Genomic DNA, 25845 nt, shown 5'->3' on the forward strand with positions numbered 1-25845 from the left:
CTGATGTTACATCAAGCGCTGGTCTGAAAAGTCTCTGCAGCATCAGAATTTAGTCTCATTAAATTTAGCCTTCCTTTTGTATTTCATAACAGACTATATTTAGATCACGCTGGAGCAGGCTGCTACTGAGGCTGGCACTAATAAGTAAAGTGAGATGAATGTCTCTGTAGTGTGCTTAAAAGTGTTCGTGGTTGCTTAACCCATCTTCAGGTTTAATTTGCATTTGGCCAATGAGCATCCAGGGCTGCATTTGTCTTTTTATGTTTTCAGGATACATTTATATGAATTTTAACCCACTTGATATTTTACACAGCTTGGTCTGCTTAGTTTAGATATCATTTTTTATAACTGAGGTGAAACTGAGAGGAAATCCTGACCGAGGCATGATTTAAAGGTAAATGCAGTGACACAAAAAGTTGTCAAAGCAGTGCTTGATTTTAAGCCAAAAGAACAAAATATCACAAGGTAATCTAACACTGAAGATATTTTCCCATTCAAACCTTTCTCACCACCCTTTTAGTAAAAGAGAGAAAGCTGCTTCTCTTTTAAGATTTCAAATTGTTATTTCCCTTTGTGTTTTCCAGCTTCATGTATGGGGAGCTCACAGACAAGGACACGACGGAAAAAATGCGACTAACATTTGAGAATTATGAGATGAACTCGTTTGAAATACTGATGTACAAGAAAAACAGTGAGTAGCGACTCTACATGCGAGAAAAGAGAAAACTTCCACAGTCTCCTCATCATGCAAATGTATTCAGAGCCTCTGTAACATACAGCAGAGTTCAAAGGCAGCCAAGAACATTTCTACCTCTAGAAATGTACTAATTGGTTGAGAGCCAGACCAGAGGAGCCTTCCTCAGCAAAATGTGGGGTTGTTTGTTTCCTGTTGCTGGTGTAACATGCAAAGTTTTGAAAGGCCATCAAGATTCCTACTATGCTATATGCACACACTGATTCTTTCCCTTTATAAGAAGCAGGTGATGAAGCTAAATGTGTGCTGTTCTTTGTACTTTCAGGGACGCCTGTTTGGTTTTTTGTGAAGATTGCTCCCATTCGTAATGAACAAGAAAAAGTGGTCCTGTTTCTCTGCACATTCAGCGACATCACAGCCTTTAAACAGCCTATTGAAGACGATTCTTCCAAAGGTTAGACTCTGGGCAAATTTAATTTGTTTAACTTCACATTTTTATCAGACAGGGTGAGAGGAGGTAAAATGGGGAAAAAAAGAATGTACATCCATACTTGGGCGCCACATGAGTCTGTAAAATCCTGTTAGATCTATTTTTCCACTACACACGATAGACCCGTATGATCTACTTCAGAGGTAGAAGTCAAATCAGTCTGCCTGCTTTCACCATTCACCAGTCAAATGTGCCTCATCTTCATAGTTATCAGAACACAGCACAAAAAGTTATTCACTGGACTGTATGAGTGTTAGACAGATAAAATAGAACATGAATTAGTGCAAGAGTGCATCCAGTAATAGGGGCAAAAACGGGGTTTGTCGTTAACATGAAACTGAAATTATAGTTCAGGCTTGAGCATCAACAGGTAGGATGAAAAGACATGTATGTTTGTGTTCCCTGCACTGATACTGGGGACTGTAGTAACATACTGCCAAAACAGCGTTTGGAGGGTTGATGGACAAATGCATTTCATCACTATAAAAAATAAATTTATGTGCACTATAGGGCACTAAACTAACTAGCAGTTGCCGGTTTCCACATGTAGCAGAGAGGGAGTGGTATTTTTAATAATTAGGATTCATCCTTTAATTCACAATTTAATTAATTGGACATAGGTCCAATATTTCCACTCATCTGTGCTCTATTTTTAGTTTTCACCAACTCTTTAGTGAAATTTATGATTCTGAATCCTCAACAGTGTACACCAGCCAGTGGCTAACTTTGTCTGTCTGCTGCTTGGTGCCCAGTAGGCTGCTTTTGCTGAAAACAGCAGCCTGCTGTGACCATAAACAACATTAATGAGAGTGAACCAAAGCCACCCACGCAATTTTGTTGACCAAAAGATGCAGAAATCTAAACATTGTGTGATATGATCCATTTTTCGACCTGATAGATTTGTGGAAATAAAAACAAAACACACAATAAGTTGCACTGTATATGTTTGTGCACAAATATCCCTTCTTAAAAATGTCTATCATGACTCTGATTTTTGTATGAGTACAGTAAGTATACCCTTACTGTTTTCACAGAAATTAAGACGGTAAGTAGCAGCCAGGTGCTGCTAATCAAATTCACTTGATTAATTGATCATCAGTAAGTGTGACCACCTCTATAACAGGAAACGTTTTTTTCTGGCCCGGAGCATTCAGCTTTGTGTGTGTACACAATGCCACAATCTTCCCATTAGCAGACGTACCTGCAAATTTACACAAGGTCAGACCGTGTAACGTTAAGAGAAACTGCAAAAATCCAAGGGCTTCATCTTAGACCAGGGGTGCCCAATCCCGGTCCTCGAGAGCTACCGTCCTGCAGCTTTTAGATGCATCCTTGTTCCCACACACCCATATCAAATGAATGGCTTGTTATCAGGCCTTTGCCAAACACGATGGCATGCTGAAGAGGTAATCAAACCATTTGATTCAGCTGTGTTGGAGTAGGGATGCATCTAAAAGCTGCAGGGTAGTAGCTCTCGAGGACTGGGATTGGGCAGTCCTGTCTTAGACTCTACAGGCCTCGGTTAGCATGTTAAATGTTAAACTTCGCAACTGCATAATTAGAAAAAGCCTGAAGAAGTACAGGTTGTTTGGAAGTGTTGCCAGGAAAAAGCTTATTCTCTCTAAAAAGGCACATGGCAGCACTGCTTAGGTTTTACAAACCTACATCTGAGCAAACTGCAGAAGTTCTCTAACAATGTCCGTTGACCATAATGCACTGTGCTACATTTGGTGAAAGCAAACACAGCATATCAGCACAGATACCTCATACCAAGCACGGTGATGGAGGGGTGATGATTTGGGCTTGTTTTGCAGCTTGCTCAACCATGAACTCCTCATTATGCCAAAGTATTCTACTGTCAAATGTGAGAGCGTCTGTCAGACAGTAAAAGCGTAGTCAAAACTGGGTCATGCAACAGCACAGTGATCCCACTCATAGCAGCAAATCTATGACAAACTGCCATAGTCCAGTCGAAGGCCAGATTCAACCTGCCTAAAAAGCTGTGATGGGAACGTAACAGATCTGTGCAAATGCCCACAAACCTCAATGAACTGAAGCAACATTGTAAAGAGAAGTAGGTCAAAATTCCTCCACAAAGATGCGACTGACTGATCACACATTTCAAGTTATTGCTGCTAAAAGTGGTTCTCCAAGCTACTATATGATAATGTATGTTTCTAAGCATATGACAGAAGATATAAACAGACCTATACTCATGATCTCATGAGATCGTATATGATCAGGTGGTCTGACAATGTCCATGAAGGTAACTTAAAAAATTAAACACAGGACTATAGAAAACCACATCCTGTCAGTGGTTGACTAACATTTTATGATGAACTTTTCTTTAATTCACCTGGACCAAGAACTTAACAGTTTTTTAAAACCCAGAGGCTGTTATCATGTTCTGTCCTATTTGGCTTATAAGACTTTTGGTGGGCAGTTTGTATCAGGAGCCTTGAAACCGTGTTTTGTAAAAGTGAGGAATCATGAATTTATTCAAACTGAAATCTGAAGCTTGTTGAAGTTGTTGATGCCCTGCATACCCAGATAATAATCAAGCTTTAATATGCATACGTAGCAGATGCTGAGCAAATGTTCAATACTGAAAAAAGTGATTTCAGAGCCACAACTCTACAAACAGCGAAAGCGTGTTGTAGCCCTTGGAAAAATCTGAAGTATCAAGACTCATATTGAAAATTTGCTTTCTATCCGTGTTTAATGATCAGGCTGGGGAAAGTTTGCCCGGCTGACTCGTGCTCTAACAAGCAGCAGAGGAGTCTTACAACAGCTGCAGCCCACGGTTCACAAAGGAGAGAACGTCCACAAGCACTCCCGCCTCGCTGAGGTAAGGTTCGCTCATTGGATTTAATTTCAGATTTTTTTTCCACTGTTGAAGTTAAATAGTGTTACATTCTGTAGGAAATAAAATGTCCACAGATGTGAGATGGTGCTTAAATGTCATTAGTAGGTGAAAATCTAATAAAAATATGAATATTGTGTATGAAAGGGAAAACGGAGTAAATGAACAAGAGCTAACTTTGGACACATTTTTCATGAGCAGGTGAACTTCAGTCACTAAAAGGATTAGCAAACCTTAGCTGCAGCATTTTTGGCTCCCCATTGTGGCAATTTACCTGTCTGCGCTGAGCTTCACATATTAACTGGGTTTTTTGTGCAGGTTCTGCAGCTCGGCTCAGATATCCTACCTCAGTACAAGCAGGAGACTCCCAAAACTCCACCTCACATCATCCTGCACTACTGCCTCTTCAAGACCACATGGGACTGGGTTATCCTCATCCTCACCTTCTACACCGCCATCATGGTGCCCTACAATGTCTCCTTCAAGATGAAGCAGAACAACGTCACGTGGCTGGTGGTAGACAGCATTGTGGATGTCATTTTTTTGGTGGACATAGTTTTAAACTTCCACACCACATTTGTTGGACCTGCCGGTGAGGTCATCTCAGACCCCAAGCTGATTCGAATGAATTACCTTAAGACTTGGTTTGTTATTGACCTGCTGTCATGCCTGCCATATGATGTCATCAACGCCTTCGAGAATGTAGATGAGGTGAGTGCAGCACTGTGCGTATGGCTCAAATGATTTGTTGATTCGAAACCTGACTCCCAAATAATAGCAGATGTTGTTTTTCTTTGCTTTGGCTCATAGTAAACAAAACAGTTGGACTGTCTTGACCTGGCAGAAACTGAATGTATTATTTTTAGGTATTTTTAAGTGGTTACTGGCTGTTTCCCCATTTTCTACTAATCAAGGAATATGAATGCATATAATTTTAGATTTAATCCTTTTAGACTGTTGGTCAGTCTAAATAACGTCTTGAAACACCTTGAAGTAACAAGCAAATTATTCTAAACTGGTGATAAAATAAAAAGCCATCAGCCATATGGACCTTTGGTGGTGTCCGTCATGTCTGGTACCTCAGAGGATGGTGCTTTAAGGGGTTTTTAAGTGATTAGCTTGTCACGCGTCACTTTGTAGGTGACATTTTGTCACTGGTGATCATTCCAGCCTCCGGTTGCCTAGGTAGTAGGCCCCTGATGTGTTTACCATCTGTCATCAGTAAATCAACAGTATCCTTCGCTGTTGTATCCTTGTCTTAGAGCTGGTCTTTTTGCCCGTTGTTACACTTGAAGTCACTAATTGTCAATGAATTTCTGGCTGCCATGTCGATTCCTCTCTGGATGCCACCTTAGACTCTTTGTAGTGTTCCCCCAAGCTATTCCCGAAAGGTGTTTGCTGCTAGAGGAGGACACAGCTGTCAGGGAGTGCCTTTATGCTAGACCTGCAAGAATGTTTTAAGATGGAAACAATCACATGAATGCCAGGATTTAAGGATTTTCAGCAGAATATTGAGTAGTAATGAGATGATGAATGCATCTTACTTCAGCTTTCAGTGGTTTTAATGTTGTGGTTAATTCTGATTCTCTTCAGTCAAACTGAATTCATCATTTAACAGTGATGTTTGAAATACATGTTATCCACCGTTATTTTATTTTTTTAAATTTCACTTTAAACAACATGGAAATACACAAATATATTAACATATTAAAGCATGAAATTAATTTTCCACTGTGTAATAACTGATCTCTAAGAAAGTTTTTAAGCTTCCATGTCTTCTTATTAGTAGTTTGACATATGCATCTCTGCAGTAACAATGGGGGAAAGATAACATTGCATGAACCAGGCCTTTGTTTCTTTCCTATAGGGCAGCAAACACAATATAAAACATCTGGATAGGTGTTACTCTGAAATGTGTACACTAAATGGTTTATCGGAGTAGATTAAGCACTGATGCTGGCATGCGCTTCACAGTGACTGCAGCCGCTTATCATGTTCTCTTGCTGCAAACTTCTCACAAGAAGGGACTTAGATTACATACATGGCTGTTAAAGATGAAGACTTTGCTGGTGATAAGTGCATCACTTTGCATCAGATTACTGCTGCATTCTCTGCTGCTTATTCTCTCATCAGTCACCCTAAGAACAGTGTATGTTGTTGTGCGGATAAACAAATGCTCGAGACTCTTAGTTGGATCTTAGTTATTGGATCTAAATATATCTAAATAAGTTTGTTGCTAAGCGATCATCACTACTCTTCAGCCAATGTAAAGATTTAACAGTTAAAATGAACTTTAATCCAAAGTTTGTGAGATGATTGTGATATATTCTTTACAGCATGTGGTGCCAGCTCTATGACCCTCTCTAAAATGTGAAAATGTACTGTAAGCCCTCTAAACCAATCAGGACTTTTCTTACTTTGGTTTCTCAGAGCCATCAACAGCAACTTCACATTAAGATTAAACAACGGAAAAATAATTTTACTGTTAAAATCAAATTAAAATCCTGTAAATAATGATTTGATGGACAGGTTATTAGGTTACCATGCAGCCATTTAACCACATTATCAACTACTCTGTATCAGAACCTGTTCACTGGTTGTTATTTCGGGTAGGAACATTAAAAAACAAGTTTTAATGAACGGCTTAATAATATGCTTGTTTGTGAATAAATGTTCCACTATAGTGATGAGTGTTTGCTGGAGAGCCATCACAGGATCTCGAGATAATTGGCACATTTTAATTTGAGGAAGGAGCGTTAACACTGTTGAACTCGGCCACTCGCCAGTGCTCCACTGTGTCACTGATGCCCTAAAGCCATTAACACCTAATGACAGTTGAATAATCATGGGAAATAGTGCCATTCTACCAGACAAGCACTTTGAGTTAGTCCATTTTTAATGGATAAATTTCAGTTTCATAATGTGATGAAGGAAGGTTTGTTAAAAGCCTAACTTTGGTTGGTTCTCTGAAGGGAAAAAAGGTTATTTGGTCTATTACGTGATACCATTTCTCATCTGCATTTAGAATAAAGAGAAAAAATAACTTGAAGGAAGGTTTACATGTAAAATATTTTACATGTTTAGCTCTCTGTGATTAAAGATGTCCGAGGAGAAAACGCAGCTTCAGAATCTGGCGTAAATGTATCTGGAGATCTTTTTACCCCCCCTCAAACAAACGTGGCACTTTAAAGTCCTGCATTTGCCAGTATTCATTATATTAGTGTATCATTTTGTGTCTCGGTGTGTGTATATGTGCCACATCTCTTGGTGTGTATGTGTGTAAAACACTGTAATAGCAGTTTACGGCGCAGTTTCTCACTGCGCACTGTTGGGTGTCCCACACAGTATAAGATATGCAGTAGTAAAGCTGATTGGTGGACAGAGAGCATTTAGTTGTGCTTGCAGATCAGGCATTTCAGCCTTTCTAGTATTTCATCGATTCAGCATTCTAAATGCTGACGAGTTCAGTTGACCGGAGCAGTCAGGGGTCAGTAGAAAGGAAAAGCAGCAACCTTTTTGTAGCTTGAATGCTGATGTTATTTGATCGTGTGATGCTCATTAAAGAAAAACTAAACCAACCATGGACTGTCTGAATAGATTTTGTCATTGACAAAATCTTTTGAAAGTATATGAAAGAGCTACAGAATTCTTCTTAGTTTATTTTTAAAAAAGACAGTTGATTATATAAATTGCTGCCAGTGTAAGTAAATGCATCATTAATTGTAGATTTAAATTGTGAATATTGGCTGGTTTGACAGTAGATTGAAATGTCATTGGGATCAAACATGGATTGTGTTCTTTCACTGAGCATTGAGGTCAAACATTAGCTGGAGTGTTTGATTGTTTAGGTTTTCTTCGTATTATTATAGCGTCTCTACTGTCCAATATAAAATGCCTTAATGTGACTGCTGTTGTAATTTGGCACTATATAAATAAAATTGAATTGAATTTAATGTGTGTTGTATCCAAAATAAATTGGAGACTCATTTTGGCTGACTATACTCTCCTGAATACAAATGCAGCAGATAGCTCTGGAACTCAGAAGCGACTGTTTTTGGTGCATCAGTCAGAACTTGTGGTCACAGGAAATTGAGAGAGCAAGCGGATTTTTGCAAGAGGCCTCTGATGATCAAATTTGCATAACGGAGACCCAAGAGGACCCGACATACTCAGGGAAGTGGAAGCATTGGGGTTATTTTATAACCGATGCACAGCGCTACTAGGGATCAGAACTCCCTAGGCTACTAATTCAGCAACTGAACAAACACTGAAGAAATGGTTTTATAGATCCCTTAAAATTCACCTGAAATAATCAGTTATTTTATAGTGTGCATTTCATGCAGGTTAATGCAATTTTAAATTCTTTACTGATTACTGAACATAGAGAAAATGATAAAATCATAAATAATACTAAAAACATGTAAAAGCTAATTTTATAGCTAGAAATAAATGTATGAGCCAGGCTACAAAGATGTGCTTTTAGTTTGGTTACATTTTGTCAGTCCTCAGTAACTTTAACAGTCGTCTTTCATGCAAAAACTGAAAAACTTGCATGCATACATGTGTTTCGATTTCACCATATGGCATCCAGCAGTATCCAGTTGTCTAAGAAACAGAATCATTGCACAGTATAGTCAGTGCAGTATACTGTAAACTGAGCATGCTCGGTATGCACTTGAAAAGACGTCACTTGCTATTCCATTGACGTAGCTGGAATATTATATGATATGTAGCTCTGACAACTAAACACTGCTTGTCAGGTGTTGCTGGCCTTATTCTGTAACATATGTTACTTTTATTTTTCACTCTTTCCATTTTAAAGTGATTATTTGCTTATTATGCTGCCATGGATACAGTGTCGCCTTCTGAAATAATTATCCATTTAGGTGATTGTCATCCTGTCATGTCTGAGTGTGGGCAGGCAGGAAGAGAGGACCCAAAATGCAGGACTCACTGAGGCGGAAGTAATTCAAAACACACAGCTTTATTGCTGGTAAGAAGCAGAACAGAAAAACACTAACTAAACTGGAAGAACCGAATGAGTAGGCAGGAAGGCTGGCTGGCAAACGGAGCACACGGAGGAAGCGAGGGTAAACAGACGTTAACGATGCGACACCGAGTAGGGGAAGACACAGACACTAAATACAAGAGGTGAACGGAGCAAAGAGGAAACAGCTGGGAGACACGGCTGACGTTGATTACACTGACGAGACAGGGAGAGCACAAAGCTGAACGCACTGACAAAGGGCACAGACCTACAAAATAAAACAGGAAGCACACGCCAGACAGAGACAGACTCGTAAACAGGCATAATGACGTCATGGACAAACAGAGGGACATACGGGCAGAGAAGACTAAGCACAGGCAACCTAAACCAAACATAAGGGCAAGATAACAAAACCTAAACCAGAAATAATCATCATCAACATCATCATCAGATAACTAAAGAATCAGAATATAATTGTAATCAAAACAGTATCACCAGAGAATAACTAATCCATAATGCAAAATAAACCAAAACATAAGAAACTCAAAATACTGGGTCGACCCGACCCAGGACCGTGACACATCCATTTATAAGCTGTTTATCAAAACAATATGTCAGATATTCAAAGGTCAGTGGTTTTCTCAGTTGGATATAATTATAATTTTTTTATATAGATTTCAAAGCTAGTAAAAAAAAGAGCTATTTACTTGAACTTTCTTTTGAGATACTATTTTACGGACTTGACATTTACCACCTAATTCATAAAAACATCTGCAGCAGCGAAGATAATTATTTGATGCAGCCTTACATGAAACAGTGCAGCCTAACACTTATGTATGCATCTGCTGTGAGTAAGAAATGTGATACGGCAATGGAGGTAATGGATGCATTGGCTGTAAACCGACATCAAAGCCATGACCGCAAACTCAGGATCATCTTCCATTGTGTCTCTGCGACAACTCAGTGACTCCAATTTGTTCCAAATTGCTTTGAGGCAATCCTTGGCAAGGGTAAATGAGAGTGAGCAAACAATTGCCTGTGTTATTAAACTGGTATGGAAACATCTTGCTGCTGCAGCAGATCTTAACAGCTGACATGAATAACTTTGATGGCTGTTTTCCCCCAACAGGTTTCCGAATAGAAAAGAGAAGCTCATTAACGGGGAGCCGCTGTCAAAGTTATTCTTGGCAATTTGAAACACTGACCGATTTGGTTTTTCACTCGGCGATAACCCAAAACTACAATAAATGGACCACCTCATGTTGCAAGTGGTTTGAAATAATAAAGCTTTGAGTGCGTGCTTTGCACTGTAAACACTTTCAAAACACAGATAAGAATGTTCCTTTGTGTTTCCTTTTGTTTGATTATTGAATGTTGATTTTTTTTAAACTGTGTTTATTCATCGCTTACCAATGATCAAGTATGTTTTCTCTTACTTGTGCTTCGTTTTTGTTTTCTTCTTTTTATCCTTCCATTCTGTTTGCATGGCCCCCCCATCCTCTTCTGCCTGTGTTCATGCATGGAACGTGATGGGAAGAATTGGAACCACCGAGCTGTCACTCAAGTAGGCTTCAGTTTGATTAGAATATCATAGAATGTGTTTTTATTTTACTTGTAGACACACATTCACACATCGATCAGGCCTTAACAATTATAATAGGTGCACAATGTTCTCAACGAGGATATGGCAGTATAAATGCATGAACTGTCAAGATAAGATATGGGATTCTTGTTTTTTTTCGCTCTCTCTGCAAAGCTTTTTAATGCCAGGATTGTCTTATGCAATATTTAAAAATGAGGTTCATTAAAATTGCACAAGAGCAGATTGAGTCCTCACATCAGCAATCATTTATGACAAACTGACTATAGTTAAATTTTCAACAAGAGTCATCCTGGGATTAAAAATGTCTTTTAAGATAGTGTGTTTCTAATATAGAGTGGTATACATATATACCACATATACATTGTATAAGAACCACCTCTTGCCGTTAGCTATCTCTGATGGCTTTCATTACTTAACTGGCTACCTTAGAGTTGAGTTTAAGGGCAAAGTTCTGAAATAGATCCAGTCTGTAGGTTAAGGTGGTCATTAACCTGCACACTGTTAGGAAGTTAAATAAAAGGCTTTTTACTGAAACTTGCAGAATTATGTTACAACAAAAGTTGCTGCAGGAAAATTCAGGAAACTGCAAAAGAGCAAAAGGACAAATACTAAATCTCCTAACAACTCCGGGTCAAGGAAAGCAATGCAGCCAAAAACTTGAGGGAGAGCAAAATTTATAACCGGGTTCAGAGGCTAATGAAGCACAGGTGAGCTATGCCAAACTATAACAAGGGTGAGAAAGGAACACAGACAGGAAGTAAGCCACATGAGAAATAACCTTTATAATAAAACATGAAGCAGCTAAAAAAAGATATAAAACACACAGACACAGGAGACTGACAGAGACACAAAAGACCGACAGAGAAAGAAACCCCCCCCAAAAAACTGAGGACTATGACAGCCAGAAACTAGAATTTTTACCACGTATTTTAATATTGAACTTTTTAGTGTTGCTACAGCTGCCAAATTAATGTCATATGAAATTAATTATGTACCTGACACATGCAAGACCAGATCAATTAAACGGTTACACGAGATAACAACAGTGTGCCTTTTTTTTTAAATGATAAGCTTAAATTTAAAAACAAAAACGGCTGTTATCTATTGGATAAAATGACATTCAACCATTGTTTTACACATCTGAGATTTTTTAGAATTCATTTATTATTAGTTTTATTAAGAGTAAACTTTATCTATAAAAAGCTTGTTTTAAAGAAATTATTAGTGAAAAATATATCTTATGTTACAGTTAAACTGTAGTGTTCTTGGCTCATCCCAGCAAACAAATTGAATATTATTATAACACTAGGATTTTTTTCTTCAGTGATACCTGAACCGTTTGCTTTGTCCCAAATCATGCAAAATAAAGGCAATCTCACGGCAATGTCCATTTAGTTTTACGTAAAAATGTAAATACCACAGAATCCTAGTTGTGAGAGTAGATTGTATTAAAAAAGTTGCGTGGTTGTCAGGTGTGTAGGAAATGGAAGTATTTCAAATCCAGTTTTCAATTTTCAGACATTAAACTAAATCTAATTGTGCGAATTTCTAGTTTTTCTACATGATATCTTAAACTAAGCTGCACAACAAGAACCGAGTATACTTTAATCACTCTAATTTACTCAGTGCTGTTTCCACTTGCACCAAACTGCAGTAGCATCAGCAACATGAGCATCCAATCACATTGTCCTTCAGCCCCCAGTAGGTTGGTATACATTTTATGAGGCAGTGTAAATCCATCATAAAATGTAATTACTCTGGGTAAAACCACAAATCAAATCTAACTGAAACAAACAAGATATCCTGTGATCATGGATGAGCTCTAATGCTGGCATGCGTGTTTTGGAATAACTGTGGCTCTACTGCCATATTTAGTGCACAGACATGATGATTTAATCTAAGTGCATCTCCACAAAAAGGCAAATAAGCACATCTACCAGCTTGTCCTTTGATTAAATCTCTCTCGTATCTCTTCACTGGCAAAGTTTTCTTCCAACTTGTGCTTGTAGAGTTTGCAGCAGAACTCAGAAGCACGATTGCACTGATAATTAAATCATGGCAGAGCTCAGAGCTGTAAAGTGATTTCAGAGAACCTGAGGTGTGTGGCAGGCAGCTAGATCAGATCAAGTGACAGCGAGCACTGCAGTTGTACTGGCATTGCAGACCACAGCACATTAGCAAAATCAATATCTTTGACTGAACGTGCACACACACACACACACACTTGCATTATGACACTAGCACTGAACTGCAAAGGAGACTGATGCGATTGCAGTTGTCTGTCTGAATCACTGTGTTGGTGCTTCAGCATACAGTTAAGCTGAGCAGACATTTAGCTGCCGGATATGTAATTGAAGGAAGTTGCAAAATTTAATCTCATTTTACATAAATGTTTTCAAAATCAGCTGAGCAGATGCTTGGAGTCTTTTGTTATTCCTCGTCTTATTTGTGTATTTTGTGTTTGCTGTAACGTTATGTTTCATAAACACTCATATTTATTCTTTAAAATGCATCTCAGGTTTTGTTTTTCACTCTGTGCATTCTGATATATCATTACATCATTACACAGTAGAACACTGAATCTTATTTCATTTTCGGATTTTGGATTTCCACTGCTACTTTTGCATGTTTGAACAGATACAGATTAAAATATGTTTGTTAATTAGGATTTATTACCTTATATCACTGATTAACAAACAGTGGGTGGTGCATGCTGTTAGTGGGGAATATAGCCACTACTAGTGTGAAGTAGATGACCAAAGAAAAATATGTGTACATTTGGTGAACGTTTGTAAAGAAATTTTTAAAGACTTTGCTAATGCTATTGCTCTAACTATTATTCTGCTGAAATGTTACATGTTAAATAGCTTTTATAGCAAGCAGGGCTTTGCAGATTGTTTTTTTTTTTAACAATTCAAGAGTTTAAATAAATTTGGCTAAAACTTATGAATACATTATAATGCAGTTGTATAAATTATATCTCCAAAGTAGCAACAAATATTTAAATTATATTAACACTTAAAGACAAATTACTTGGTAATTACCTGTTTTTTTTTTGTTTTTTTTTTTGTAACCACTACACTCTGTGGTACATTTCCACCTCCACCTGACACATGTGAAATGTTGTGAGATGAGAGTAACCAAACAGCAACCTGCTCATCAAACCATTGGTTACTTTTTACTCTACAAGGTATCCATGGATGCCAACAAGAACACAGTGTAATATTATGTGTTTTAAATGTTTTTATAAACAGCGTTTCTAAAAGAAAAGCTTTGTATTAGTGCAGAACAATTATTGTAGATAAAGTAAAGTGCTGGATATTATTCACAAGAGCTTGACGTAAAATCATATCAGTTTGAAAGATCTTGAAATATAGTTTCTGATACCTGCCTTTGTTGTGTGTACTTTTCTCCTGTTTTAGGGCATCAGCAGTCTATTCAGCTCACTTAAGGTGGTTCGGCTTCTCCGGCTGGGTCGGGTAGCTCGTAAACTGGATCACTACATTGAGTACGGAGCAGCGGTCCTGGTGCTGCTGGTGTGTGTTTTTGGACTGGCTGCTCACTGGCTGGCCTGTATTTGGTATGTTCAAGTCCCTTTATTAATAATAATACAGTTTTGTCTCATACAGTAAAACCAGAATTCTAGTTTAATTGCTAAAATCATCTTAACAGGTAATCATGTGACATTTGAGGTATTACTGTACTTTACTGTAGGTTTGAATTACATAGTATGTTTTGATTTTCTGCCACATTTGCAATAACAGCCCAGCTAATTAATAGAAACAAGGTCACTGATTAAGATAATGAGGTCATTAATTATCAGTTACTTTTTGTCAACATCCTTGTTCTCACACATTTTAAACTGCATGTTCTTCCACACTTTAAAGTCAAGAAAGCGTTATTGTAGTTTCAAGGGAATTAGTTTTTTTCCCTTCCCATTAATATGCAAATTTATGGAGCAAAGGCCTCCAAAGTCTAATCAGATCTTCTGCTCTACAGGGGGCAAGTGTGGCAGAAGCATTAACTCTCCATTGTGTGTCGTGCTTGATTTATTATGTTTATAAGAAGGTCTACACATGCAGAGTGACTGACAGAGCCCATCATGACGAGTTAATGTCCTGCATGCATAAAAACAGAGAATATGTTTGGCAGTTTATGATGAACATTTCTCCTTTGTAGATATTTTTTCATTTTCATAAGAGGTCTCGTGAAAAGCCCTCGTAACTACATTTAATTACACATATTAACATAGATTTCAAACGGAGGCTGTAACCAGTGTCATAAAGATTGTCTTTGGATCCAGACAGTGTAATCAAACTTGATAGGCTGAAGCAGACAATAATACCGGTAAAAATAGCTCCTGTATCGTTTCCCTCCAAATGGTTTCTGTGGTTGCCATGGTCACATGCCGAACCGTGTCGCCGACTTGAGAAAAGTTAAACCATCATCAAGTGAGATGACAGGAGCAACAGCCGTAGCCTCCCTCTCTCCTTGTTGCTGTCACTGTTTTTATAACAAGGGAAAAAATGGAGGTGGTTGCAGCATGACATGAACACCAAGGCTGTAAATAAGAAAGTCATAATCAAACCATGCAATAAAAACTATTGAGTTTTGCTTCCTCGGGGCTATATAAAAATATATTCAGATGATACAGTCAGATGAGGGGAAATGCATTCTGTAATTTTCCATAGAGAAACCCACAACAGAAAGAAAGAATGAAAACAGCGTTTCTTGCATTGCTAGGGGTATTTTTTCATCTCCAGGGCTTTCTGCAAGAAACTAGGTATCTTTGAGCTTTTATATGTTAATAGTGAACTCAGGCAGATGTATTTTAAGCTGTGTGTCTTTTTCACTCAATCTGAAAAGTTCAGAGGTCAGTTCCCTGAAATTAAAGTGAATTGGTGGATATTAATTTTTTTGCCTTAAAACCAAAAAAACTGTCCCCCAATCACTGCCACTTTCCCTAACTAGATGAATGACTGTACATTCACTGGTCATTTTGTTAGATACACTTGTTTGTTTGCTCATTAATGTAAATATCAAATCAGTCATGTGGCATGATTGTTGGTGCCAGACAGGCTGGTTTGAGTATTTCAGAAAGTGCTGATCTACTTGAATTCATCGTGCTATGCATCAACAGCTCAGTCTGGAGGATGTGCAATGGGATATTTTATTTTCCTTACTTACCTCTTCCTCACCGTTTAAACATTGTTTCATAAAGCAGGACAGCAAACTGAAAACAAGTCAGTTTAAATATGTATGTACATTTCATCTCTATAGAAACTTCTGCAGTTGATGACTCATGGTTTGAATCTTGAGTCTACACTGTTTGTGTGCAATGCATAACCATTAGCAGTCAATAGAAATTTCATTCTATAACTCAGAAGGACTTGTTGACATAATATTTTTCATGTAGGCTCAGTAGAAAGTACTCGGCAATATTTTTTTTATATGGAAAGTCATTGTTTCTATAGATTTTTGGAGCTAGAAAGCACACAGTGACATGGGGTAAGCAAAAAAATCATTATGGGTACCATTAAAAAGTTATAAACAGTGGGTTATTTTTTTTTTATTTTTTGAAATTCAAGCTGCTGTCTTGGAGATTTTGCTTTGGAAAGTGTGCCAAAAGAAAAAAAAATAGACTCATAGTGTGAAGGCTTCTGTGTGTAGCGGTATATTGATAGAAGACGTCTATCTGGAAGCATCAGGAAGCATTTCTAGAAGCTTTTTTTAGGCCTTGTTTAAGACTCAAATTCTACTGGTAAGTAGATGTAATTATGAACTGAATATTAAGAATGAAATGGAATGTAAAATACATGATTGATTTTTGCACTTTGCAGGTACAGCATTGGTTATTATGAGATTATTGATGAGGAAACCAACATCATTCGGAAGGACAGCTGGCTCTACATCCTGGCTGAGACAGTGGGCACACCATACTACTACAACGACAGCTCAGGGAACTGGGATGGAGGGCCTAACAATGACTCTGTCTACATCACTTCTTTATATTTCACCATGACTAGCCTGACAAGTATAGGCTTTGGTAACATCGCCCCAACGACAGACGGAGAGAAAATCTTTGCTGTGGCCATGATGATGATTGGATGTGAGTAGAGGTGTTTTATCTTCCCTGGAATCTAACACATACAAGATAAATGATAAGTCCAGCTATGCTCTTTAAAGCCACAATCCTCTGAGGTGGTGAATAAGTGAATTATAAATAGAGTTATTGAAATTCAGAAAATAACACACACGATTAGCTGAGCAGTCTTTCTACCTCTCTTGATACCTTGAATGTGTTGCTGAGGTTGATTATAGTTCACTGCCTGAACTACTGGCAGAATTCTTATTTAATTTACTGTATCATGATCCTGTATTGTATTTGAATGGTGCTTTTGTTGCCTAACGTGCAGTGTATATACAGCTTTGACAAAATGTCACACTATAAAACACTGGTTACATGGGTAATTCCAGTTCTCTAAAAACCATATTGCTAAAGGTTTTCACTCCCTTATTCAAATCATTGAATTTGCTCCAATCACTTCCATGGTCACAGGTGTATAAAATCAAACACCTAGCCACACAGACTGCCTCTACAAACATTTGTGAAAGAATAGGATGATATTCAGATTTGTATGCATGCAAAGGCAGATGAGTAAATACTTTTGGCAGTATAGTTATAGTATGTGGGTTTTTAAGGTCTAAACATTAGCATTTTGGCCAGCACCATTTTAGTTATTTGGAGCTACAAGTTACAAAGCTGGGCATTTAAAAAGTGACAAGTGGCCATTAGAGGAAATGCAGTTATTGGCACTTCCAAACTCGCTTCATTGTTAGTGTGTATATATCAGTCTCCACCTTATTCATAAAGACATTTATCAGTAATGGTGAATTTGTAGTGGTCTGTTCATATCCATTCATTTTAAATATGTGGAAACATACAGATGATACAGCCAAACCGAATTGGTCTCCTCTGGAATTATTCCAGTCGATGTGAACTATTTCACTTTACTTGAGCAAGCTTCTTTTTTAGCCCTGATGAATTTCATTGCCACTTCTGACATGGCCAAGCTGTAATTTGCATAGGTCTTTTTCCAACTACCTGTACAGTTACTTTTTTAAAAAGAGAATTCTGTTGCTTTTTTCATGTGCACAGGAATCTCATTCTCAGTCATAGATGGAGTCAGTCTCAGTCACACAGAGATAGCAACCAGCTGGTGAGCTGCTGGCAACTTCCAGTCACTTGGCAAAAATATCTATTACCTGACCAATTGTGAGTGGTTTCTGGTTGTTGCCAAGTGAAATTAGTAGAAAAGATTGTGTTGCACAAAAACCTACTTGGGACTGTTTTGGTCAATATCAGATTGCCACAGTAGCCCACAGTTTGCACACAAGACATTAACTTCCACTTTGCTGCATATAATACAACATTCACCTTCAAAGTAAATTTTTAATTAAGTTGCATTTTAGTTTTCCTTGAAAAGGAGTAACTTTTACTTTATAAGCAATAAGCAAACAGATGTTTTGCGTTGCACTTTTCATAGTTTAACTACTTCTTGGCAAGTAGTTTACAAGTGTTTGCAGACAAGTTGGCATATTCCATGCAAACAGCTGACAATGTGCTCAGTCATAAGGAATATTATTGTAATGCAGCACTGTAAATCACTTTGTGTCCAATTTCAACCTCGATCAATCACTTGCCAACCAGCTGAGACAGATAGTTGAGAGACAGTCCAGCCAATTGGTCTCCAGGCCTGTGTGTCTGAGGTCCAAGAAAAACTGGAAACCATATTACAAATATGATTTCCTTCATTTAAATGATAGATTGGTTTCTCCAGCTCTATCAGACAATATTTATCCACTTTGATATGGATCAATTTTTCATAATTTGCATACTATGAAGCAGTTTTTTGTTGGGTTTGTATTGCTCGTTATTATTGAGTGTCTTAGGAAGAATAGTTTTTGGGCCACAGTGCGTCTTGTAACGAATGTGGGAAGTTGCACTAACAAGGTCTGGTCACCATGCCAAAATCACCTCACATTTCTGCTCTGTTCCCGGGTACTTGATCTCAGTCCTTCAGAGCTCTAATTGGCCCAGTTGTCAGTGAATTATGTGAATTGCTGAAAAGAATCAGAGATGTGGACAGGTTGAAATGGGCTTCTGCATGAGTGCTGTAACAGTCTTACACAACAGCTTCTTGTAGAAGTAAATCTGAGCAAAACATATTGATACAGTGATTTTTTTTAATATATGAGACAATGTAAGGCATATAAACTGAATCCTTTTTTCCTTCATTCCTATCCACACTTCTGTTAGCTTCAAGTGAAACTGTTTTAATGAACTGGCCTACATATATTTCAAGGTCTTGAATGAGTGAGGCTTGTTACTCAGTGTGCTATTCAGATGTTCTGAATTACAGAAAACACCTTTACTAATCTCACAGAGCTTACAACCAGATTTGGGTTGCCCCACTCTCATTTCTTCCATTTCCTTCAAACCAGAGACTTTGTCAAATACATACCCTCATTTTCTTAATCATCCACCAGGGTCACTGCTGATTGACTCCTTGCTCACTCAGGAATCTGCTCAGAGACACTCTGTTTCCGTGATATCTAGCCTCATTGTTTCTCCTGATAGTGCTCGGATGGCTCATCCTAAGCGGACCAGGGAGGAGGAAATAGGGGTACTGATACCAGATAGTCAGTGAACCCTAATTTTTCATCCTCCATATATTTCATGGTTTATTTCAATGTGAGTATTCTTTTTAAAGTACACAAATGCTTGGCTTGCGAAAATTTATCCAACCGCCAGCGACAGTTGCAATAGATGCCAACAGTCTTCAACCAACCATACTCACATGTTTTGGTCCTGTCCAAGCCTCTCTAATTTTTGGAGCCAAATATTTGACACTCTTGCTACAGTGCTGAATGTAGAACTTAGCCTTGACCCCTCCTCAGCTCAATTTGGTATCCCCCCACTTAAACTGACTAATATCCCATCTATAAAGTGTAGTGTACTTTCCTTTACAGCCCTATTACCCAGGTGTCTCAATCGACTCATAACAGCTGGCTCAGGGAAGTTTTGACTCACATCAAACTTGAAAAAATTAGATACTCTCTTGCAGGTTCTTGCAAGACATTTAATAAGATCTGGCAACCCTTCTTAGAATATTTAGACAAAACAATTATCTATTCAGAAAGTGATTAGATGCCCCCCAGGTTGCTTACTGTCTTATTTTATGCAGGGTTATTTTTGTTGTCTTGTTAAGAAGGGAGAGGGTACAGCATAATTTAGGCTCTGTAGATATCATCACAAGTTCTGCTAGTTGTTTAGGTTGTTATTGATGCCAACGGATTTCTAGTATTGCAAATATCCCACTGCCTGTTAATCCAAGGACACCAATATGTTCTGTATGTAAATAAAGAAAAAAAATCTTGCCTCTGCATTTTAACAAAACATGTAATATGCTAAATGAGGCAGGTTTTCACAGCATGCCCTTCTTTCCACGTCTGAATATTTATAAGCTATCTCGTGTTTGTGTGGCTCATAAAACACTGTATGCCACAGTGCGGTGCCATTATGTGTGACTGCACGCAGAGAGCAACACCTCGGAGCAATAACTGACACTGCCAGATCAATTTAGCGCAGTGCTCCCTCCGATCCCTCTGCAATCACTCCTCACCTCCGCTGTACTTTTTTCAGCCACAATCTCAACCCTGAGACTTGGAGGAAGATTCAGCTCCCCCTTACTTTTTGGTTGCGCAGGTTTTATTAATACACTCTCTTGGGAACTGGCAAAACTCATCTGCACTTGTCTGTGTCTAAATTTTTCATTGTGAGCTACATATAATCTTAAAGCACAAATATCTAAAATCAGACAGCCTCGGGAGGATTCAGTAGTAGATGCAATCTAGTGTCGTCCATGGCTGTTCTCTATGAAATATAGATGCCCTGATACTGTTCTATTTTTACCAGCAGCACTGGATCGGTGCTGGCAGAAGAAGATCACAGTGTGACGAGGGATTGCGGGATGGCATGGGGAAAAGGAAGGGGGAGGCAGTGGGGGCACTATACATATGTCCTGTTTCTATAGCAACTGTTGGCCGGGGGCTTGAGTTTCTGACAACTGTCTTTTAACTACCTTCAAACAAGCCAGCTGTTGGACAGCGAGTGTCGTGTGATGAAGTTGCGTACGTCAGCAAGTAAAGAGCTGTTGGGAGCTAGATGAGGCTCCGCTCTGCAGGGATCGATTGAGTTTCCTTTGATACAGCATTCTCTGCTTATCAGAGACATCAGCATTGCCATCTGTGTTCAGGCTCCAGGAAGCAGCTACGCCAAACTTTTACAACTTCAAAAGAAATAGATTCTAAAATCATCATTTTACAAGGAGACGATTGTCATACTGTCTGTATATACCTCGATGTGCTTCTTGCTTTTCCTATCTTCCTACATAGATTGTGCTCTCTGGTGTGGACTTCGCTTCACTGTAAATCATTGCCTTAGATCAGGGTTGTCAAACATGTGACCTGTGGACCAAAACCTGCCCACCAAAGAGACAAATTTGGTCAACTGGTCAATTGCAAATACACTCCGGATAGGCCGCCCATCCATCATGGGGAAAATACAGTGAGACAAAAAAAATCACTGCCCTAAAGCCAATTTAAAATTACAGATTAATCTAGCATGTATGTCTTTGCAAAAAACCAAAATAAAACATGCAGGAACAAGGAGAATATGAGCATATAGAAAGGCACCAGCTGGCCAGTAGCTTTACTAACACGAGATAACAAAATTACGGGAATGTAAAGGTATTCCATAGAGTTTTGCTGGTCTGGCCCACTTGATATGACATCTCTGCTTAGACATTTGGCTGTCTGCCTGTAAATGTGCCAACCTATCATAGCCCCTGGCTTTGCCCCTCAAAACTTGGATATTAAGCTTTCTTTCTGCCTTTTTGAGACTCTTTTTTTTGTTAACTTGTCTATCTCTAAGTCCTGGTTCCTGAAGATTTTTTAACATACTCATAAAATCTTTCCATTATGTGGCTTCACTTCACGCACCAGAGCAGTTCGCTTAACAATAACACACAAATATGAAGAGATTAAACACATAATACAGAGACACAACTGCTACAAAGCAGCAGTGCAAGTGTGTGTGAGAATAAAAACAATGTAGTATAGTATTAGAAGCGCTACTTGAATGTGCGTACACTTTAAGTGCTTTGGTCAGTAAAGACCAGTTTAGCTAATTTAAGAATAAGACATGTCTAAGAGATTTTACACCCTGCTCTTTGAGCTGTAGTCCTGGTAAGGGTTAAGTGTCTGAAAGCAAGTGAAGAAATAATTTCTAATTCAAATGTAAGTTTTGAATTTGTACAAATTTAATACATACAAATAGATACCCCATTTTAGGGTCATATATAACAATACAATTGATGTGAAATTGTTTGGAGCAAAAAGGAAAAAGAAAAGCAAGGAATAAAATTCACTCCACACAGAGAGGTCTCCATTCCTGGAAGGAATACAATTTTTACAGATGATTAATCAGTAAATGAAGATTTCATACCGGGCATTTGCCCGGTGGGCCGATGGTGGTTTTTCATTTTTATGGGTTTGTTTGTTTTTTTGTTTGTTTGTTTGTTTGTTTGTTTTGTTTTTTGCAACAGTATAAACAATGAAAGGTGGTGCATTGGCCAGATGCTGGCAGATGTGTAAAAATAACTCAGTTGTTTGGTGCTGGCTATGGCGGACCTTCCACAGAGGCCAGCAGGTGGATGAGGGAAAGGGGAGGCAGGAGGAGGAGAGACCCGAGGCGGCCGCCAGTCCGAGTGTCAGGTGAACTGAGCTTCAGGTAAGAGTTATGACCTGCAGTCTATCTGGGTCAGATATAAACCAAGTTAAGGTGGAGTTTATTTTCGTTGTGCTGACTTTTTACAGTCGGTTACAATCACTAGCTAGCATGACGGAGTTTATATTACTGCTGGGTGGGTGCTATGATGTTACTGATAGTAAACTTTATTTTGTTCATAAGTTTAGTTAGTAGAGTTGCCAATGGTCCCGTAAAAAACGGAATCGTCCCGTATTCAGAAAAAATATTACGCGTTTCGTATTGAGTTGAAAAGGAACACAGTTTGTCCCGGACTTCAGCTAGAATGAAAAATACACAAAGCTGGAGTTATTCTGTCTTTACGCTGCACAGCTGCCTCTTCTTCTCTCATTCTCTCCCCTCCCTCTGCTGTTGCTACTTCAATCATGAAACTGATCAATAATCAGCTGATCGGCTTTTCTCTCTTGCTTGTTTATCGCCCACTTTGCGCCAGAAAGAGGAAACCAGCGGATATCACGCTAAACAACGGCAGCACGTTAAAGCTTGATCAGCTGTTATTAGAATTTATTTAATATTAATTTCTAGTATCAGCTGATGTTGGAGCCACAGCTGTAAAAGCTGCTGGTCATGATATCGGTTTGAATGTCTGGCGAGAGGGAAACATGAAGATGAAACCAGGAGATGTCCATACTGAATCATCAGAGCTGTGATGGAGAAACAGGTTGACCTTTTAGGTGACATGAATGACTTGAAGGGAAGTTATGAACTGTTTCTGAGAGACAAATAACACCAGGATCCTTTTCTACATAGCTGACAGCTGGTAACTGTGCAGGGGCGGGCCTAGCAAAGTTTTGCCAGGGGGCCAGGTAGGGCATTAACAGGGAAAGGGGGGGGGCAAAAAGAAACACTTTTTTTTTCTTATTCTCATTTAAAATGTCTAGCTTTTAATTAATAATTATCTGAATCTTACAACCAAAGTTTTTAACTGATGTAAAATGCATAGAAATCATACATATACCAACAAGACTGTACATCACTGTCACAACAGCGTTTGTTTTCATTCAAAGGCTTTATGGCTTTTCCTGTAATACCTGGTGGGCCGCTCTCTAGTCAAAATGCCCAGGCTGATTTTTTTTTTTGTCCTAGTTCAGCCCTGGGCACGACACGCATTGAATTAATCTTAGATCACATTAACATGTATATCTCTGTATTAACAAACATGCCATATTGGCCCAGTTTCTCGTTCTTATCATTGTTGTGAGGAGACCATAAATAGCATTTGCTCATTTGTTCTAAAGCTAGGTTTCATGTCATGTCCTTATAAACAAAATTTTGGGAAGAATTATTTATGCAAGATGGAGACAAAGAGATTAGGAAACTGATTTTTTTTACTGATGTTTATGTCTTTAAAAAGCAACACCTATCCAAGGTGTACCTCGCTTCTCTTACTTTGATAAGTTTGATAAGCAGCTAACAAGGTATCAACCAGAGATGGGACCAAGTCATTGTTTTGCAAGTCTCAAGTAAGTCTCAAGTAAGTCTCAAGTCTTTATCCTCAAGTCTCAAGTCAAGTCTCAAGTAATGTCAGGCAAGTCAGAGTCGAGTCTCAAGTCACTGGTGTAAAAGTCCGAGTCAAGTCACAAGTCTGAAACTTTGAATTTCAAGTCCTTTCGAGTCTTTAAAAAAAAAAAAAAAAACGAAAAAAGGCATGTTGCAGTTATGCTAAATGTAAATATTAGACCATGTAATTTTAAAATCTGTGTTTTTCTCAACACATGACAAAATAGTGAACTTAGAAAATATACACAAATTGTGAAATTGCACCTCTTTAAAATGCAGCTCAATTAAACCTAGCTCCAAGAATAATTTTCACCGACAGTTCTGAGATAAGCTGCATGTTATTCTTGGATGCGGTTGTAGGACCAGCTTTAAAATCGCATGACAAAAATATCATACACATTAAAAAAAAAACTGCATCACCAACGTAGCCTGGACAACATTTGCTAGTTAGATGAAGTCAGCTATCTCATCTTAGCATATTTATATGCATATTTATAATCATACGGTTGTTGGAGTGAGTGCATACACTCATGAAGTTTAGTAACTTCAGGTCACTGCAACAAGCCCAGGTACAGTTTACCGACGGATGGGTACAGGACCTTGAAATGCACCGTGTAGAACGAAAGACCATCGTACGTATCATAAGTTTACCAGTCTCACAAATTGTCGTCATAAATACACATTCCTTAACCGTTTATTAATAGGACCTTTGAGCTCAACGGTAATTAATTAGTAGTGGAAATAATTTCTGGTACCCATCACAGAAATGTAGCAGTGACAACAATATTGTATGCTGTAATCGTACTGGGCAATTAGTGATACAAAAAACCTGTTTTATCCTGTGAATAAAAGTATATGTTTTTGTCAATGTACCATAATAACAGAAGCGAAACGCAATATTGTGTCAGGACAATTCACTATTTATGCACAATAAATAAAGGAGCATAGCGCGACAATTTCTGTTCAGCGCCAGACTTGCTTGTAACCTATATCACTAATTATGTTATGAAAATGACGTATTAACTACTAAAAAACACTGACCTTCGTGTAAATGCTTGGAGCAGACTAACCTGTGAGCTGGAGTGTTCTGGGACGTTATATTTGATCTTTGAATGGCTGCTATCCAGTCCATCCGTCACCTCTTTGTTACTTCGGAAACATGGCTTGAACAATTTCTCTTCAACGTCGTAATCCGATAACAACCGATCTCTTTACCCGTCGGCTTCCCGTGGCTGTCATGCGACCGGCTATTGCAGTTAATAATACAACAGCTTCTTGACATTTTTGTGTTTCTTTTTATCGCTGTATAACTGATTTTAATTGAAAGCCTGCGTGCGCTAGTACCGCTTGCCACGAGTTCCCAGAATCCTTTGCGGTTCTACCCGTGAATGACGTCACATTTTCAATCTCTATATAATATGCATGTTAAATTTTATATTTGGGGTAAAATATCAAGTCTTTTCAAATAAACCGGTTCAAGTCCAATTCAAGTCCCAAGTCATTGGTGTAAAAGTCCAAGTCAAGTCACAAGTCTTAGAACATTTTTTCAAGTCAAGTCTAAAGTCATAAAATTAATGACTCGAGTCTGACTCGAGTCCAAGTCATGTGACTCGAGTCCACACCTCTGGTATCAACTATAATGAACGACTGAGTGACAGTAATAAAAAGGTGAAGTTGTGGTTATCCTGAGCCTGAAGGAGTTTTGAATGCTTTTTAATTAGTATTATTCCCTGTGCAGTTTTTCACCCCTTTGATTGTACGCCGTGAAATAAACAAACGTACACAAACAATTGCACAGGTTACTGTCATCATCTGAGG

At 38.4% G+C, this 25845-nt stretch overlaps 1 protein-coding gene across 1 annotated transcript in view; it reads left to right on the forward strand.

Moving 5' to 3' along the window:
* The window catches only part of kcnh1a (potassium voltage-gated channel, subfamily H (eag-related), member 1a), a 62368-nt gene that overhangs the window by 10468 nt on the left and 26055 nt on the right, over positions 1-25845 (forward strand). Inside the window, exons 4-10 of the mRNA XM_085427503.1 lie at positions 585-691; positions 1020-1148; positions 3914-4032; positions 4366-4758; positions 10572-10598; positions 14060-14217; positions 16478-16746. Coding sequence (XP_085283629.1) covers positions 585-691; positions 1020-1148; positions 3914-4032; positions 4366-4758; positions 10572-10598; positions 14060-14217; positions 16478-16746 — 1202 coding nt within the window. The remainder of the gene's footprint in view (positions 1-584; positions 692-1019; positions 1149-3913; positions 4033-4365; positions 4759-10571; positions 10599-14059; positions 14218-16477; positions 16747-25845) is intronic.

The sequence above is a fragment of the Rhamphochromis longiceps genome, linkage group LG13, assembly GCF_057381845.1.
Source record: "Rhamphochromis longiceps isolate RC_006_pf linkage group LG13, R_longiceps_female_GT1.1, whole genome shotgun sequence".
Classification (NCBI taxonomy): Eukaryota; Metazoa; Chordata; class Actinopteri; order Cichliformes; family Cichlidae; genus Rhamphochromis; species Rhamphochromis longiceps.